This window comes from Chrysemys picta, chromosome 16 (genome assembly GCF_011386835.1).
Source record: "Chrysemys picta bellii isolate R12L10 chromosome 16, ASM1138683v2, whole genome shotgun sequence".
Classification (NCBI taxonomy): domain Eukaryota; kingdom Metazoa; phylum Chordata; order Testudines; family Emydidae; genus Chrysemys; species Chrysemys picta.
Genome location: NC_088806.1, coordinates 7,063,541 through 7,080,211, shown reverse-complemented (window position 1 = coordinate 7,080,211; position 16,671 = coordinate 7,063,541). Strand labels below are relative to the sequence as shown.

The 16,671-nt window shown below is 44.3% G+C and overlaps 1 protein-coding gene across 1 annotated transcript in view; it reads left to right on the top strand.

Annotated features, from left to right (window-relative positions):
* The window catches only part of LOC101938896 (zinc finger protein OZF-like), a 37,743-nt gene extending 21,292 nt beyond the window's left edge, over nt 1–16,451 (top strand). Inside the window, exons 3-6 of the mRNA XM_042845401.2 lie at nt 1,236–1,318; nt 4,592–4,718; nt 9,576–9,689; nt 10,060–16,451. Coding sequence (XP_042701335.2) covers nt 1,247–1,318; nt 4,592–4,718; nt 9,576–9,689; nt 10,060–11,435 — 1,689 coding nt within the window. The 5' untranslated portion in view covers nt 1,236–1,246 and the 3' untranslated portion in view covers nt 11,436–16,451. The remainder of the gene's footprint in view (nt 1–1,235; nt 1,319–4,591; nt 4,719–9,575; nt 9,690–10,059) is intronic.
* The last annotated feature ends 220 nt before the right edge of the window (nt 16,452–16,671 follow it).

The window sequence follows — 16,671 nt, the reverse complement described above, 5'->3', positions numbered from 1 at the left end:
TGCCAAAAGCTAAAACTAAGCCCAGCCCATGAAAGGGGGCACTCCCAGGAGAGACTGTATAAAGGCTGGAGCATCAAAAAACTTAGTTAACCTGAGACAGCTGCCTTGGGGACAATGACAGGGAGAATCCCCCAAAGTGACTCCTTTGATTCTGCTCTTCTGTGGCCTTTGGTTTATAGAATAATAGAACTGGAAGGGACCTCGAGAGGTCATCTAATCCAGTCCCCTGCACTCAAGGCAGGACTAAGTATTATCTTAGACAATCGCTGACAGCCTGCTCTTAAAAAATCCCCAATGATGGAGATTCCACAATCTCACTTGGCAATTTATTCCAGTGCTTAACCACTTGGATAGTTAGGAAATTTTTCCTAATGTTCAATCTAAACTGCCCTTGCTGGAATTTAAGTCCATTACTTCCTGTCTTACCCTAAGAGGTTAAAAAAAAATTCTCCCTCCTCCTTCTAACAACCTTTTATGTACTTGAAAACTGTGATCATGTCCCCTCTCAGTCTTCTCTTCTCCAGACTAAACAAAAGCAATGTTTTCAATCTTCCCTCATAGGTCATGTTTTCTAGACCTTTAATCATTTTTGTTGCTCTTCTCTGGACTTTCTCCAATTTTCCACATCTTTCCTGAAATGTGGTGCCTAGAACTGGACACACTATTCCAGTTGAAGCCTAATCAGCACGGAGTAGAGCGGAAGAATTACTTCTCGTGTCTTGCTTACAATACTCCTGCTAAGACATCCCAGAATGATACTTGCTTTTTTTGCAACAGTGTAACTCTGTTGACTCATATTTAGCTTGTGATCCTTTTCCGCAGTACTCCTTCCTAAGCAGTCATTTCCCATTTTGTATGTGTACAACTGATTGTTCCTTCCTAAATGAAGTACTTTGGATTTGTCCTTATTGAATTTCATCCTATATACTTCAGACCATTTCTCCACTTTGTCCAGATCATTTAGAATTTTAATCCTATCCTCCAAAGCACTTGCAACTCCTCCCAGCTTGTTATCATCCACAAACTTGGTAAGTTTAACAGCGAGACTCTGCTGATGGGAGGGTCTCACCATATCTCAGAGGGTTACACCCTGGTGGGAGGAGGCTAGGCAATAAGGTCACTCTGTGCTTCACAGTTTGGCAGAACCTAGCATGGAAAAATCCAGAGGGAATCACTTGTGGAATGAAAAAAAGCCCCATCTGAATGCTCTCATATTGCCCTTCTCACCCTGGCAGGCTACAGAATAATGTCCACGTTTCGCTCCAGATCATCCCATCCTCCCAGCGGGAATGAAATGGCGGCAATGGAGCTGGTTCAGGTAAGGGATTATCAGGGAGCTGGTGGTGGGTTCTGCTTGGAGGGAGATAAGCAGGAAAGGCATAGGAGGGTGGGAGCTGCTAGAGGTGGTGGGAGGCAGGAAATATCTAGGGTGGAGAAAGGGAGGGGACAGGATGTGAGAAACCTGCTGAGACTTGTGTAGTGTAGGGTGTGTTGGGTTGTCACCCTGGGGTGCAGTCTGGGGGGCTTCTGGGAACCACTGTGCCCTCTAACCCTCAAGATGGGCTGGCCCTTTTCACACTGATTTCCTGGAGATTCAGCCAGCCTCTCCAGTCCCTGTTATTACCCAACATGACAGCAGGTCGTGCCATACACTCAATTAAGCTACCTGAGTGCTTTTCCTAAGCCACTCAAGGAAAGATAGAAGACAACAGCCAATTTCCCAGTGATAAGTGATATCAAATAGATCAAAGCAGATTACTTAGCAAATAACCAAAAACTCAAACTAAGCCTAACATACTATATCAGAGTTGGGCAAACTACGGCCTGCAGGCTACATCCAGCCCATGGGACCCTCCTGCCCGGCCCCTGAGCTCCTGGCCCGGGAGGCTAACCCCCAGACACTTTCCTCCTGTTCTCCCTCCCCCGCAGCCTCAGCTCACCCCGCCGCCAGCACAATGCTCTGGGCGGTGGGACTGCGAACTCCTGGGGCAGTGCTGCTGCAGAGCCCGGCCTGACCCACTGCTCTATGCTGCGTGGTGTATGGCTGTAGCACCGCCAGCCACCAGTGCTCCAGGCAACGCAGTAAGGGGGCAGGGCATGGGGGGGTTGGATAGAGGACAGGGGACTTTGGGGTCGTGGTTCAGGGGGTGGTGGTGTGGTTAGGGCAGTCAGAGGGTGGGGAACAGGCCAGGTTGAATGGGGGTAGGAGTCTGGGGGGCAGTTAGGAAGGAGGGGGGGTTGACTGGGGTTCTGGGGGCGGTCAGGGAGCCGGGGGGTGGATGGGGCAGGAGTCCAGGGGGGCCATCAGGGAACAGGGGGTGTTGGATGGGACAGGAGTCCCGGGGATGGGCCTCATGGGTGAGAAGGGGGGGCAGATAGGGAGTGGGGGCTGGGTCACGTCCCCCTCCCCTAACCGCTCCTCTATACAATTTCCAAAACCCGATGCGGCCCTCAGGCCAAAAAGTTTGCCCGCCCCTGTACTAGATCGATAGAATTTGAATTACCAATTTCTCACCCTGACTGATTGAAGCAGTCCACCAAGTTTCCATACACAAACTGGAAATCCCTTTACCCTGGGACCAGCACATCCCCCAGTTCAGTCTTTGTTCCTCAGGTGCTTCCAGGAGTTCTCTTGTGTGGGGAATGAGGCCAAGAGATGACGTCACACCGCACCTTATGTAGCTTTTCCATATGGTGGGAACCCTTTGTTCCAAACTCAGTTCCCAGTTCAATCTGTGGAAAAATAGAGGTACCAAAATGGAGTACAGTGTCATCCATGCCGTAGCATGCCCTGTTGAGTCATGGTAGCCATGACTCATAGGCTGGCTGAAACATTCACAGGAAGGCTTAGCTCTTCCATGGTCCATTGTCTTTGTTGATGAGCCATCAGCACTGTCTGGCTTCTTCATTGTTGTACCTGAAAGGCTAGTTGTGGATGTTACCCAGAGTAAGCACATTTGAAATACAGATACATAGTCAATATCCATAACTTCAGATACATATATGATCCGTGCACACAAATAGGATAATCCTATTAAATAAATCATAATTTTTCCAATGACACCGCACATGATGCATCTTGCACAAAATGCATTATAATTATGTCCTAATCATATTATACTCATACCACTATGCTGAATATGGGTTGTAGTGTCAGATAGGGCCTAATTTCAAGGCACAGGAGATGGGAATGGAACTCCCCCTCTTTGTGGAACAGGAAATTGCCCTCCAGCCAGGGCTGGGAAAACTTCCCAGACTCCCAATGCTGGATCCTGAATCTACTGGCACTTCATTAGTTACCACCACCCACAATCTTTGTGAGAATTGCAAACTTTGTCAGTGATGATTTTATATTCTCTGTTAAATAGCAAGGCCAAGAACCTATCCTTGCGGGAACCCACTAGAAAGAAATCCACTCGATCATGGTTTCCTATTCACAATCCCATTTTTAAATCTATTTAATGTATGTCGTATGTATTTTGTATCTTTCTAGTCAAAGTACTGTGCTGAACGAACTCATATGCCTTACAGAAGTCTAGGTATATTACATCAATACTATTAGCTGCAACCAAACTTTTGATCTCATCAAATAAGGATATCCAGTTAGTTTGATAGGATCTATTTTCTCTAAACCTTTGTTAATGGTCACTAATTATATTACCCTCCTTTAATTCTTTATTAATTAAATCGTGTATCGGCTGCTTCATTCTCTCATCCAGTATCAATTTCAGACTAACACTCTTGTAATTAGCTGCATCATCTCATTTATACTTTTTAAATATTGGCACAGCATTAGCTTTATTCCAGTCTTGTGGAATTTCCCCAGTGTTCCAAGTTGCAATTAAAATCAGCATTAACAGTCCACCACGCTCCTCCACCTGGTCTTTCAAAATCTAGTTATCTGGACCCACTGATTTAAACACATCTCACTTTAATAGCTGCTGTCCTCGTGAGTTGTTGTTGGAATGGAAAGACTGTCGACGTCAACATCTTATGATATGAGTTACATCATCTGTTTTTCTCCAAATCCAGGAGAGAAATATTTATTGAACACTTTTACCTCGTTTGCATTATTTTTGATAATTCTGCCATTTCCATCTAGTAATTTACCACTACCATTGTTAGGATTAACTTTGTACTTAATATACTCCTTAAAACTTCCTTCTTATTTCCATTGGTTGATCATTGATTTCTGATAGCTTCCCTTACCAATTTTCTACAATTCTGATCTTCTAACTTATATTCTTTACTATTGACTTCCCTTTCTTCCATATATTTTATTTGGAGGAGTGTTGGAATTCCTCCCACGGAGACACCAGCAGGGTCCAGAGATAGCCCCATCTCCTATATCAAGCTCTGGCTAGTAGGTATGTGATAAATGTGAAAACCCTGCCTCCGTCTGTCAGCTCGGAGACACAAAGGTTCTCTCTTTCTACCCTCTGATGTCTCCTGGCTGTTCTAGGCAAGGTGGGGTGGGACTCTGTTAACATGTGCTTCCTGGAATTTCCATTTACCTGGTGCTGCTGTTCCATGAATAATGGGGTTGTGAATGGGGCAGCAGGTACTGAGTGTTGGACTCTTTCTCTTTCAGCGGTTGGTGACTTTTGAGGAGGTGGCTGTGTATTTCACCAAGGGGGAATGGGCTCTGCTGGACCCCACTCAGAGAGCCCTCTACAGGGATGTCATGGAGGAGAATTATGTGACGGTGGTCTTGCTAGGTAAGGAGTCCTGTCTCCTGGGTTATTAGAAGTTGTGGGGTCTCTAAAGAACCTGAGTAGTAATAATTTTATACCTTTATTCATCATACAAGTTTTGCAGGTTTCCTTGCCCCCCCCCCTTTTTTTGCCTTATCTCCCACCCACTAGTATAATTTTTGGACATGTGCCTTTTTGGTGCCGTCAGTCATTTTAAAATTCGATTTAATGTATCCTTATTGGCTACATTAATAACTACATTAATAACTGTAGCTTTCATGCCTTTTCCTCATTTTAAGAGGAAAATATGCCACCTGTAGAATTCTAAATTGAGTAAATAGGTGTATGACTCATGCATGGCTTGCGTGACAGTCAGATGAGCTCCACTTTTGATAGGACAGCATATAATGTTGCCATTCAGGACTCCACAAGTGAAGGGTGAACAGAGCCCTATGAGGGGAGGAGAAGGGGGGGAGGAGATAATTCTGGGGTGCCAGGACATAGGGACGGTGTGTGCAGGATTAAAGCTAAGAAGCAGCAGGAAGGGATGAGGTAGTGAGAGACGAGGAGGAAACACAAGAAGTTCCCAAGGTACCGGGAAGTGGTGCCGGCTGAGAGTAATGGGATGAAAGGGAGGGGAGTGTGGAGGAAGGGCACTCAGTATGTGGGCTGGATGGGTCAGTGGGAGGGAGGAGAGGTTTAGGGATCTAGAGCTGTGGGGGATGCCAGACCTTTAATCCTGAATCCGTACCCAAGCCTCAGGTAATTCCTAGACTTCAGCATAACTACTCCCACAAAGCCTCAACTTATTATAAGGCCCTTAACTGTAGCAAGCTTAGGCTATGTTTACACTACCATGGTCAGTCGACCTGCGCTACACAACTCTAGCTACATGAATAACATAGCTGGAGTGGACGTACCTTAGGTTGAATTACAGCAGGGTGTTCACTGTGGGGGGTCGACTGAGAGCTTCACGGGTAGAGTCAGGAGTAGAGAACTGGAGAGCAATTTGCAGTTGATGCGCAGTTGATTTGGCAGGTCTTTACTAGATCCACTAAATCGACCACCGGTGGATCGATCTCAGAGCGTCGATCCTGGCTGTAGTGTAGACCTGCCCTTAATAACCCATTTATTTATGTTCACCTCCTTGCCCCTCCATGCATGTTCCAAGCTAATAAGCAATACTCTGATAATGACATTTTACCTCTAGCGAGTATAAAATTGCCCACAAGACATGAGGCTAGGTCATAGATAATAAAATCATGTCGGGGTCAACAAGAGTGAGAGTTTGGAGAAAGTCTCATCCCCCCTCTCCCCATCTACAGCAGCCAGAAGCTGTCTTCCCTCCAGGCTTCTTGGCCCAGTTCTTATTTCTTACATTCTTCTTTTCCAGAAGAATTAGAGGCTCTTGCTCCTGAATGTTAGTGTTTAATTCCCCAGCTTTCTCCACACACTGGGGGAGTTTAATTCTCCCTTCCATTACTCCTGAGTCACTAGATTTCCTAATTCCCCAAAATGTGCTTTTGCGATGTCACAGTTCTGGAGTAGCTAAGCCTTTGACCTCTCTCCATGGTCTGCTCAAGGAATGTCCTCTCAGGTATCAGACCTCTAGCCAGCCCCTCTCTATGGGTAGGGACCCACATGCCTCTCCTTTTTGACTAGGGTTTGAGGATTGCAGCTTGTCCTCCACTGTGTTCACTGGACTAATGTCCAGTTCCTGTGCTTTGCTTTCTCTCCAAGGACTGTGAGCAATGTGTGTGTGATAGAGGTAGGAATTTTGCTGATACTTGTATGATGCCAATACACACCTCAGTTTCCTGCTGTGATTGGTATTGCTATGATTATAAAGAGCAGGAGACATGAGGTGTTTTGTCACGTAGCTGTCATGGGGGTGATATGAATGGATCTTTAAGGACTGGCTTGGACTAACCTACATCAGTGGAATACCTGAGAGAGACAAGGGAATAAATGTTACCTGTCCATGGGAGGATCTCCGCTTGGCTGAGTGAAGCATACATGGACTCATTATGTTTTTGGGAGCAGGAAGAACTGGGCTCGCAGATGCAGGGAGCTCTACCGGAACGAAGACAAATGGACAGGCATAGTGAAAGGAAACTAAACTGTTTTCTACAGCAGAATGGCTGAAGGGCATTGCCCAGTATGGAATATTTTGTCTTCTTTGCTTCTCTGTCCTAATCTAAGGACTTTCCAATGCTGTGTTTCAGTTATAAACCCTGCTACGTTTTAAAAGTCTGCCCACTGTCACAGCGAAAACTTGCTCTTTGCATTGAATGAGGAACAGTCACTGAACAGGAGTGTTGTTCAGCTGGACCTGCTGACAGAGCTCACAGGTTGAGAAAGGAGTGTTGAAGCCAGAGGCTCAGTCTCAGGTGTTGAAGCCACATAACCTATCCTTGTGGAAGAGTGGGACCCCTTGGGGGTCTATCACACTCAAGGGGCACCTCCCAAGGACTGTTTAAAAGCCAGGGCATTGCACAGATTCTATGGATCCATGATTGTGTGCCACTGTGCCTTCTGGGGAAAAGATATAAAACACGAAAGGGATCTAAATGTGTATTTACCATCACCTGCTCATCAGTCCTCATGGGAATTCCTGATCTGTTCCAAAGTGTATTAAAACCTTCCTTAAAGGCTTACCTTATCAGATCATGTCAGTTTTTTTAGAGGGCGTTCCCGTCACCCTCCCACTTCCCTGGTTTTTGTCACACAGACAGGAAGCAGCAAAAGACCAGAAGTCCAAAGTGCAAATAATGCAATGTTTATTGAGGTTAGTTTCCAGGCAAGCATATTCTGAAGCCCTTCACACCAGTCGGGCTTATCTCTTAGTCTGTTCCCCAGTGTTCTGTTCCCAGCTCTGATGCCGCAAAGCCTTTACCCCATGTCCCCCTTACCGGCTCTGACACAGCAAAGCATTTACCCCATGTCCCCCTTACCAGCTCTGATGCCGCAGAGCCTTGCCTGTGTCCCCATTCCCTGTTCCCATTCCCATTCCCCCTCCTGTTTGACTCAGTTTATATAGTAATATTCTCAGCTATACCTTTGCTTAACCAATCATTGTACTGAAATTTAACTAACCAATCCTAACATATTGTAACATAATTCTCTAACAAATTGTATCCCACTACCCTAATTAACTTACATCTAGCAAAATTAATTATACAGCTGATAGAAACAATTAGAGAACCAGACTGATTAACAATGTAAAAGTGGTGGCCATAAAGTTAGAACAAAACAGAAATGAGGGTTTCACAACCATAAGCATTGATAAGTGATTTCTTGCCAGACAGGATGTTATCAAACTAAGTTTTCTTTAACCATCTTTAGATCTGTTTCTTTATCTGGTGGTGATGGGCCCTGTCTGAACAGGATAATCTTCCTAACAGCCCAATACCACCTTATTTCAGTGTGACTGGTGTTGTGGTCAAAGACACCCACGCAATGATTTTAGTTCAAAGACTCAAGCCTGAGGCCAGTTTATTGACATACATACCAGTGCACTGGGGTGCAGTCCGAAGACTGACACCCCTAGGGCTGCTCACAGGCGGGTTTTTATTTCATTAAACCGCAAGCAAAGTACAAACAATACGTCATGAGTTAAGAAACTGGGGTTGGGGTCAGCCCCCACCCAAACCACAAGTTAAGAAATTAGGGTGGGGTCAGTCCCTCCCCAAACCGCGAGTTAAGAAATTAGGGTCAGGGTCAATTTCCCCCCCCCCCTCCTCCCTATGTACCTTTCTCATTTTTCCGAGAATTGGATGTTTATTTGGGTAGAGGGGCTCTTGGTGGTTTTCCCCAGGGGTGGTACTTGGCACCAGTTTGGGTACATTTCTCAAGACACATGTTATTTTCCGGGGTCTTTTGGTTAAAGATTGGGGGGGGGGTTTTCCATGGAACGCCTAAAGAGAATCTATGATTGGCTATTTTTGCAGATAGCTGGAATCACGGAGTGGGTCACAGATCACCCAAAGGAGAAGCTGCATGAGTCAAGAAATTGCATTTAGCTAAAATTACCTATTGCTTCACACAAGTGGTTATTATATTTCATTAGTCATGAACATATTTCATTAGTGCTGCTGCTGGGGCTTTTCTTCTATTCTTTCCCTCCTTGCTCCCCCTTCCTCTGGTCATGACCCTTGACCGAGTTTGGCAGGGAATTGTGCAGTCTAGTCTAGTTCAGGCCCTGGCCTCTACTGCTTTGTGTAAGGGTAGTTAGCATAACAGATATCTGTTGGAGGGTTTATTTTGGTGCCTTCAGATTCACAGCTCTGGCTATTAACAAGAAGGCCCCCCTGCTCTATTTCCCCACACCGGTTTGGGATGTGAAGATCTGACCCTATGCTTCCCAGCTTATGGGCGCCCCTGCTGCTTAGCCAAAGGCCTTAGCCTAAGAACAAGGCCTGAGACTGTCACAGTAAGAGACACATACAGACAGTGATTTTGATTCTTTGTTTTTATACTCCTGTATATAGTTAAGTGATAAAAATACACCTAAGTTCTTGAAGTATTGGCTTTACAGGTAGGCCTGAATATCTATATTCTAACAGTGGGTTGTACCCCTTCCCCCATTCAGTTTCTGTCTTCTCTATTTAGATTGTAAATTCTTCAGGGAATGGCCCATCTACTATTCTCTGTTTGTACTTTGCCTAGCACAATGGGGGACCACTGTTAGTTGATTCTTAGGCAGTAAGGTAATGCATATGATTTATAATAATAATAACTCTCCTGCCACTTTGAGCCAAGGAAGATGGCCTTGGGATGTTACTGCTTAAAAATGAGCTGGGGTTAAAACCATGGAATATTCTTTGTGACAAGTATCCCACAAATTACACTGACCTCCCTTGTTTTCTTTGCCTGGAGTAGGGTTTCCAGTTTCCAAACCTGATGTGATCTCGCAGCTGGAACGAGGGGAAGAGCTGCGGGTCCCGGACATCCAGGGCTCTGAGAAAGAAGTGCTTCCAAGAGCTGTCTTCACAGGTGAGGAATTGGTTAAACCAATTCAAAAACAGTTCGGGAATATAGGAAACATTTGGGATGCTCTACAAAGACCCTGTGGGCTCTCCCAAGTTCCAGATTGTTCCCTGCAGATGTGGAATCATTATGGCAGATGTCACTCATGGCTACCTTCCTATTCTGACTGACAACTGGCAGCAGCTCCCTCCCCGATCTCGCTTTCCCCTGAGTGTTCTGGTGAGATGCAGACCAAAACTGATCCCTTCCTCTCTCTTCTGAGGAAGGGTTTGGGGAAAATCAGCTTCTGATAGATTTGCTCTCTCCCACACGTATTTTGGTTTGTTCATCCCTTTTTCCATTCCTCTCTCTGAGATTTTCTTTCTTTCTGGCACAGGTAGTGACCTATGTCTAGATTCTCTCTGTCTCCTATCAGGTGAGGGGATGGTGAGTCAGAATGAGGAGGAGAAACCCCATCAGGAAGATACTGAGCAAGTAGAACCACATGGAACGTTATCAGGAAGATCCAAAGGGAATGTTTCCGGGAGTTGTGCACTCCAAGAAAAAGCAAATTCTTGTGAGACTCAGGAGAGGCCAGAGGAAAACTTTAGTAGCCACTCAGACCTTATAACAAGTGACAGAATCAGCTTGGAAGAGACACACTGTATATGCCATGAGTGCGGGAAAAGCTTAAATTGGAGCTCTATCCTTATCACACATCAGACAATCTACACGGGTGAGAAACATTATGAATGCTCTGAGTGTGGGAAATGCTTCATTGATAGTTCAACCCTCATCTCACATCTGCGAATCCATACAGGAGAGAAGCCCTACACATGCTCTGAGTATGGGAAAGGCTTCAATCGGAGCTCGACCCTATTCAGACATAGTAGAATCCACACAGGAGAGACGCTCTATGCTTGCTCTGAGTGTGGGAAAAGCTTCAGTTGGAGCTCAGACCTTATCGCACATAGGAGAATCCACATGGGTGAGAAACCTTATGGATGCTCTGAGTGTGGGAAATGCTTCATTCGTCGTTCAGGCCTCATCTTACATCAGAGAATCCACACAGGAGAGAAGCCCTACACATGCTCTGAGTGTGGGAAAAGCTTCAGTTGGAGCTCAAACCTTATCAGACATGAGAGAATCCACACAGGAGAGAAGCCCTACACATGCTCTGAGTGCGGGAAAAGTTTCAGTCACATCTCTGCCCTGATCACACATCAGAGAATCCACACAGGGGAGACTCCCTATACATGCTCTGAGTGTGGGAAAAGCTTCAATAGGAGTTCTACCCTTATCACACATCAGAGAATCCACACAGGAGAGACGCCCTACACATGCTCTGCGTGTGGGAAAAACTTCAGTTGGAGCTCACACCTTGTCAGACATCAGAGAATTCACACTGGGGAGACCCCCTACACGTGCTCTGAGTGCGGAAAAAACTTCAATCAGAGCTCTACCCTTATCACACATCAGAGAATCCACACAGGAGAGACGCCCTACACATGCTCTGAGTGTGGAAAAAGCTTCAGTTGGAGCTCACACCTTATCAGACATCAGAGAATCCACACAGGGGAGACACCCTACACGTGCTCTGAGTGTGGGAAAAGCTTCAATCAGAGCTCACACCTTATCACACATCGTAGAATCCACGTGGGAGAGAAACCCTATACATGCTCTGAGTGTGAGAAAAGCTTCAATCAGAGCTCAAGCCTTATTAGACATCAGAAAATCCACATGAGAGAGAACTGTAATAAATCCCTTGACTAGGGCTGGCCAAATTTTTTTTTTTAAAAAAGTAACATTTGCTATTTTTCACATAGTGATTTTTGTTCCATCTTTACCGTCGCCTCTCAGCTCTACTAGATGAATTGCCTGCTTCTGCCTTTGCAGCTCACCCTTCTTTGGGGTCAGTCCTGTGATCTTTTCTATGAACTCCTTTCGTTTGAGTTGTAGGAGTGTGTGTCCCTCCAGCCAGGAATGTTCATCAGGTCCAGGTGGGAGAGAGAGGTTTGTTCCCAACAGACTACACTGAGGCAAAAACTACCTGTGCCTTACATCCACTAGGACTGTATATGGCATTGGCTGCTCATGTTAGTGATCTTGGTGTAAAAAGACAATTATAGATGTAGAGCAGATGCAGCCCAGGTGCAGTGGTTGCATTAGCTTTCCCCTTGACCTGACCTAAACTCCATTACTTTTCCTAGTCTAAACAAACCCTGAGCATCACGGTTATACTGTTCCCCCATTTCAAACCAATTGTTAGTCATCAAGTTCCCCCTTTGGGAACAAATTGTTTCATTTCCAGTTGCTCTGATGTAGCTTCAGGTTGTGCTGCAGAGCAGATATTTTTATTACCATTTTCCTCACTTAAAATATATTGAACTATAACAAAGAGCAGGAACAGGGCAGGGATGGGGAAAATGTCATTTCACCCTCTGTAACAGCAGAAGAAGATTCATAGATTCATAGATTCTAGGACTGGAAGGGACCTCGAGAGGTCATCGAGTCCAGTCCCCTGCCCACATGGCAGGACCAAATGCTGTCTAGACCATCCCTGATAGACATTTATCTAACCTATTCTTAAATATCTCCAGAGATGGAGATTCCACAACCTCCCTAGGCAATTTATTCCAGTGTTTAACCACCCTCACAGTTAGGAACTTTTTCCTTATGTCCAACCTAGACCTCCCTTGCTGCAGTTTAAGCCCATTGCATCTTGTTCTATCCTAAGAGGCTAAGGTGAACAAGTTTTATCCCTCCTCCTTATGCACCCATTTAGATACCTGAAAACTGCTATCATGTCCCCTCTCAGTCTTCTCTTTTCCAAACTAAACAAACCCAATTCTTTCAGCCTTCCTTCATAGGTCTTGTTCTCAAGACCTTTAATCATTCTTGTTGCTCTTCTCTGGACCCTTTCCAATTTCTCCACATCTTTCTTGAAATGCGGTGCCCAGAACTGGACACAATACTCCAGTTGAGGCCTAACCAGAGCAGAGTAGAGCAGAAGAATGACTTCTCGTGTCTTGCTCACAGCACACCTGTTAATACATCCCAGAATCATGTTTGCTTTTTTTGCAACAGCATCACACTGTTGACTCATATTTAGCTTGTGGTCCATTATAACCCCCAGATCCCTTTCTGCCATACTCCTTCCTAGACAGTCTCTTCCCATTCTGTATGTGTGAAACTGATTTTTTCTTCCTAAGTGGAGCACTTTGCATTTGTCTTTGTTAAACTTCATCCTGTTTAACTCAGACCATTTCTCCAATTTGTCCAGATCATTTTGAATTATGACCCTGTCCTCCCAAGCAGTTGCAATCCCTCCCAGTTTGGTATCATCCGCAAACTTAATAAGCGTACTTTCTATGCCAATAGCTAAGTTGTTAATGAAGATATTGAACAGAGCCGGTCCCAAAACAGACCTCTGCGGAACCCCACTTGTTATGCCTTTCCAGCAGGATTGGGAACCATTAACAACAACTCTCTGAGTATGGTTATCCAGCCAGTTATGCACCCACCTTATAGTAGCCCCATCTAAATTGTATTTGCCTAGTTTATCGATAAGAATATCATGTGAGACCCTATCAAATGCCTTACTAAAGTCTAGGTATACCACATCCACAGCTTCTCCCTTATCCACAAGACTCATTATCCTATCGAAGAAAGCTAAAGATAGGGTAAGTCAGAGAGATTCCCTTATTCCCCAACACCATCCCAATCCCCCTGTTGTTCAATTGGTTAGGTCAATATTTTTTGTAAAGGGCTGGCAAGAGGATTCCTTAGTAAATGATTTGTAACTAAGGGAAATATCCATGCATTTGCCTCCCAAAGCAGTTGTGGCCCAGGCCCTGCAGGAGGTTGCTCCTGAAGATATCTCCTTCCTAATCAGGTGCATGTTGCCTATTATTTGGGAAATGCAATCCCTATCTAGGTAGAGATGGGAAAAATGGAAGTGACATTTCTCTTCAGCTCACCCTTGGGAGATGCTGCAAATGTGTAGGAAATGAAATCCATGTTGAATGTGATATAGCTGCAGAAAGATACCTATTTTGAATAGATACCTGACATTTGGTGTTTTACGGGGATTCTAAGCCACACCTGAATTTAGTCCCTAATTAAAATCTGTGCCACTAGATTAAAAAAATAAAAGGGCATAGATGGGGGAGTTATACCTCACTATCGCTACTGATATGTTGTGTGGTAGTTGAAGAATTCTACACCAGATTACTTCAAGTAAGGTCAAAGATTTGACAAGAACTGAGGAAGAAATTGCAGGTACTGGTGGTTGATTTTCACCCCAAAGATGGACGCTATGGTGACCTGTGGCCAGGTAAACTATTTTTAGAACCCTGCTCCCTTGTTAAGTGGCATTGGTCACACTCCTAAAGGATGCCATGATTAAATTAGTCACAACTGTCTTTTACCATTTGGATCCAAAGTTTCATGAAGCACAGAGAAATAGCTGATTCCTTCAGAGTCATTCTATGCCTATGGGTCCCAATCTGGCTGCCTTGTTGGACAAGAAGCACTTCTATGCTGGGCAAATGATGGTAGCCAGTGAGGGAATGTATCCGATTCCAAGTTCAGACTGCAGGATACATGAATGCCTTTCCAGAGTCTATCGTTTGGTCTCTTCATTTTGCTATTAAGTCTAATGCATTTGTATCACTTCTCCTCCTGCTGCCACTTTGAAAGATTAGAAAGTGTGAAAATAGAGCACAGGTGGTTTATCTCATGATGCAACCTTCCCATGTAGTTAGAGACCCCCTTCCACCTACACTTCTGGGAGAAGACACAGGGAGAAATGAACTCACAGAAATGGAAGGCTCCTAGGTTATTGTAGAATGTGACTTCACACAAAGCTCACTGGGTGGAAATGGGAATCAACAGAAAACTGCCCTATCAGTTTATATTTTGTAATCTTTGAATAAGTTGTTACCAGTGACAATGAAATTAAACATGAAGTTATTTAGTGTAACGGAAGAGGCTGATCATGTGATAACTTTCAGTATTACAATATAATTCAGGTTTTCTTCTAGTTCATTCCCTGCCGCTTCCTACTACATAGGAAATGGAGGCTAATCCTGAAATTAAAATCTCACTCCAAAGTAATTAGAATGTGAGAGAAATAGCATGTATGAGAATAGAGACCCAGTATAGACTGCAATTATTTCTATTTCATATGGAATTTATTATGATTAATTTTTAAATAAATCTTCCCTTAAGAGGAAAATTAGCCTTTTACCCAGTTAGAGGGTAACATCCACAGAGTTCTCCAGGTCTCTTGTTTGCAAAGCAAAGGTGTCACATCAGGTAGGAGATGTCAAAATCTAAAATGGTGATGAATGTGTGATGGTAGCTTTTCTGGGTTGGTTTTTCGGTTTTGTTTGTTTTTTTAATTTAATTTAAATTTTGCAACCAGTTATTTTTATAAGTGCTGAGGCTCCTTTTCCTTTTGAGCACAGCTATTTAACCCTCAGGCCTGGCTCTGGAAACCTCCCCAAAATTGGCCTTGTGTTTTTCATGTTTGATAGCTTTGAGGTACACACATCCAGATTACATGCGGTTCACAGCAACAGATATTTTGAGAAACCTGGTGGGTTAAGCGGGCCTTTTCCAAATTAACATTGGTCCAAAGTCTTCCTCAATTCATCTGGATTGTGACACATCCTGTATCAAAGGAGTGGTTCACACCTGATTTGCCCAGGGACCTCGGGGCAGGTGTGGTAAGATAGGATAAGTAGGAATCACAACAACAAAGTTAAAGGTAAGGGTGACAGACCTTCATCTTGCAGGTCAACAAGCCTGTTCTGTTCATTCCCTCTGATACATCTGGCACTGGTCACTCTCAGCACACTGGGCTAGATGGACCATTGGTCTGACCCAGTATGACCAGTCTTGCGTTCGTCTGTAAGCCATCTAGGGCCTTGTCTAGACTGGCAAGTTTCTGTGCAGTAAAGCAGTTTTCTGCAGTGCAACTCCCAAGGTGTACACACTGCCAAGCCACTTACTGCACAGAAACTAAGCAGTTGCAGTGCTGTAAAAAAACCACCCCGACAAGAGGTGTACAGCTTTCTGTGCCAAGGCTACAGCACCCCGGTGCCAGTGTAGACATCCTTGTCGATTACAGCACTGCGATTGGCCTCTGGGAGGTGTCCCACAATTCCTGTTCTCATCTCTCTGGTCATTGGTTTGAATTCTACTGCACTGCTCTGAGGTGATCAACCATGAACCCCGCCCCTTAAATTCCTTGGGAATTTTGAAAGTCCCCTTCCTGTTTGCTCAGTGACGCATGCAGTGGTCTCAGAACATCTTTCCAGGTGACCATGCCTGCTCCATGCACCAGGCGATCCCGCGCTTAGAGCAATATTGAGCTGCTGGATCTCATCAGAATTTGGGGAGAGGAGGCAGTTGTAGCTCTAAGGATTAATATGCTTATTTGCATAGATATATGCAAGTTAGAAAGTAAACAGCTTTAACAGCTTTTACATTAGCTTCCTCTGCCAGAGGTGTGACATTAGTTTCCTCTGCCAGAGGCACCACCAAAGGTGTGATCCTATATCTTTCAACACCAGGTCATCAAAATGGGGTGTGAGTATTAATCAAAGCTTTGCAGCACGTAATCGTGTATTATCATACATATATATCTCGTATATTCGATAATCGTGTATTATCATCATATATATCTCTTGAATAACTGTGATACAATTATAATTTTGTAATTCTAACTGTTTTACCATTTACTTACTATTTCATTGATTTTAATAAAAAGTCTTTATAACTATACCTGTCTAAGTGTAAGCTTCCTGTCATACCCCCAAAGGTCCTTTTATAAACTCTGTAAAGCCTAATTCAAAACAAACTTTATCTTCTAATCAAACAAATTGGCAAGCCTAAACCCATACTAATTAATATCCATAATAATTATTATTATCAATTAAATTAATTAAATTAAGTTAATACACTAAATCAACACTAATAACACACCCCAAATCAGGCTACA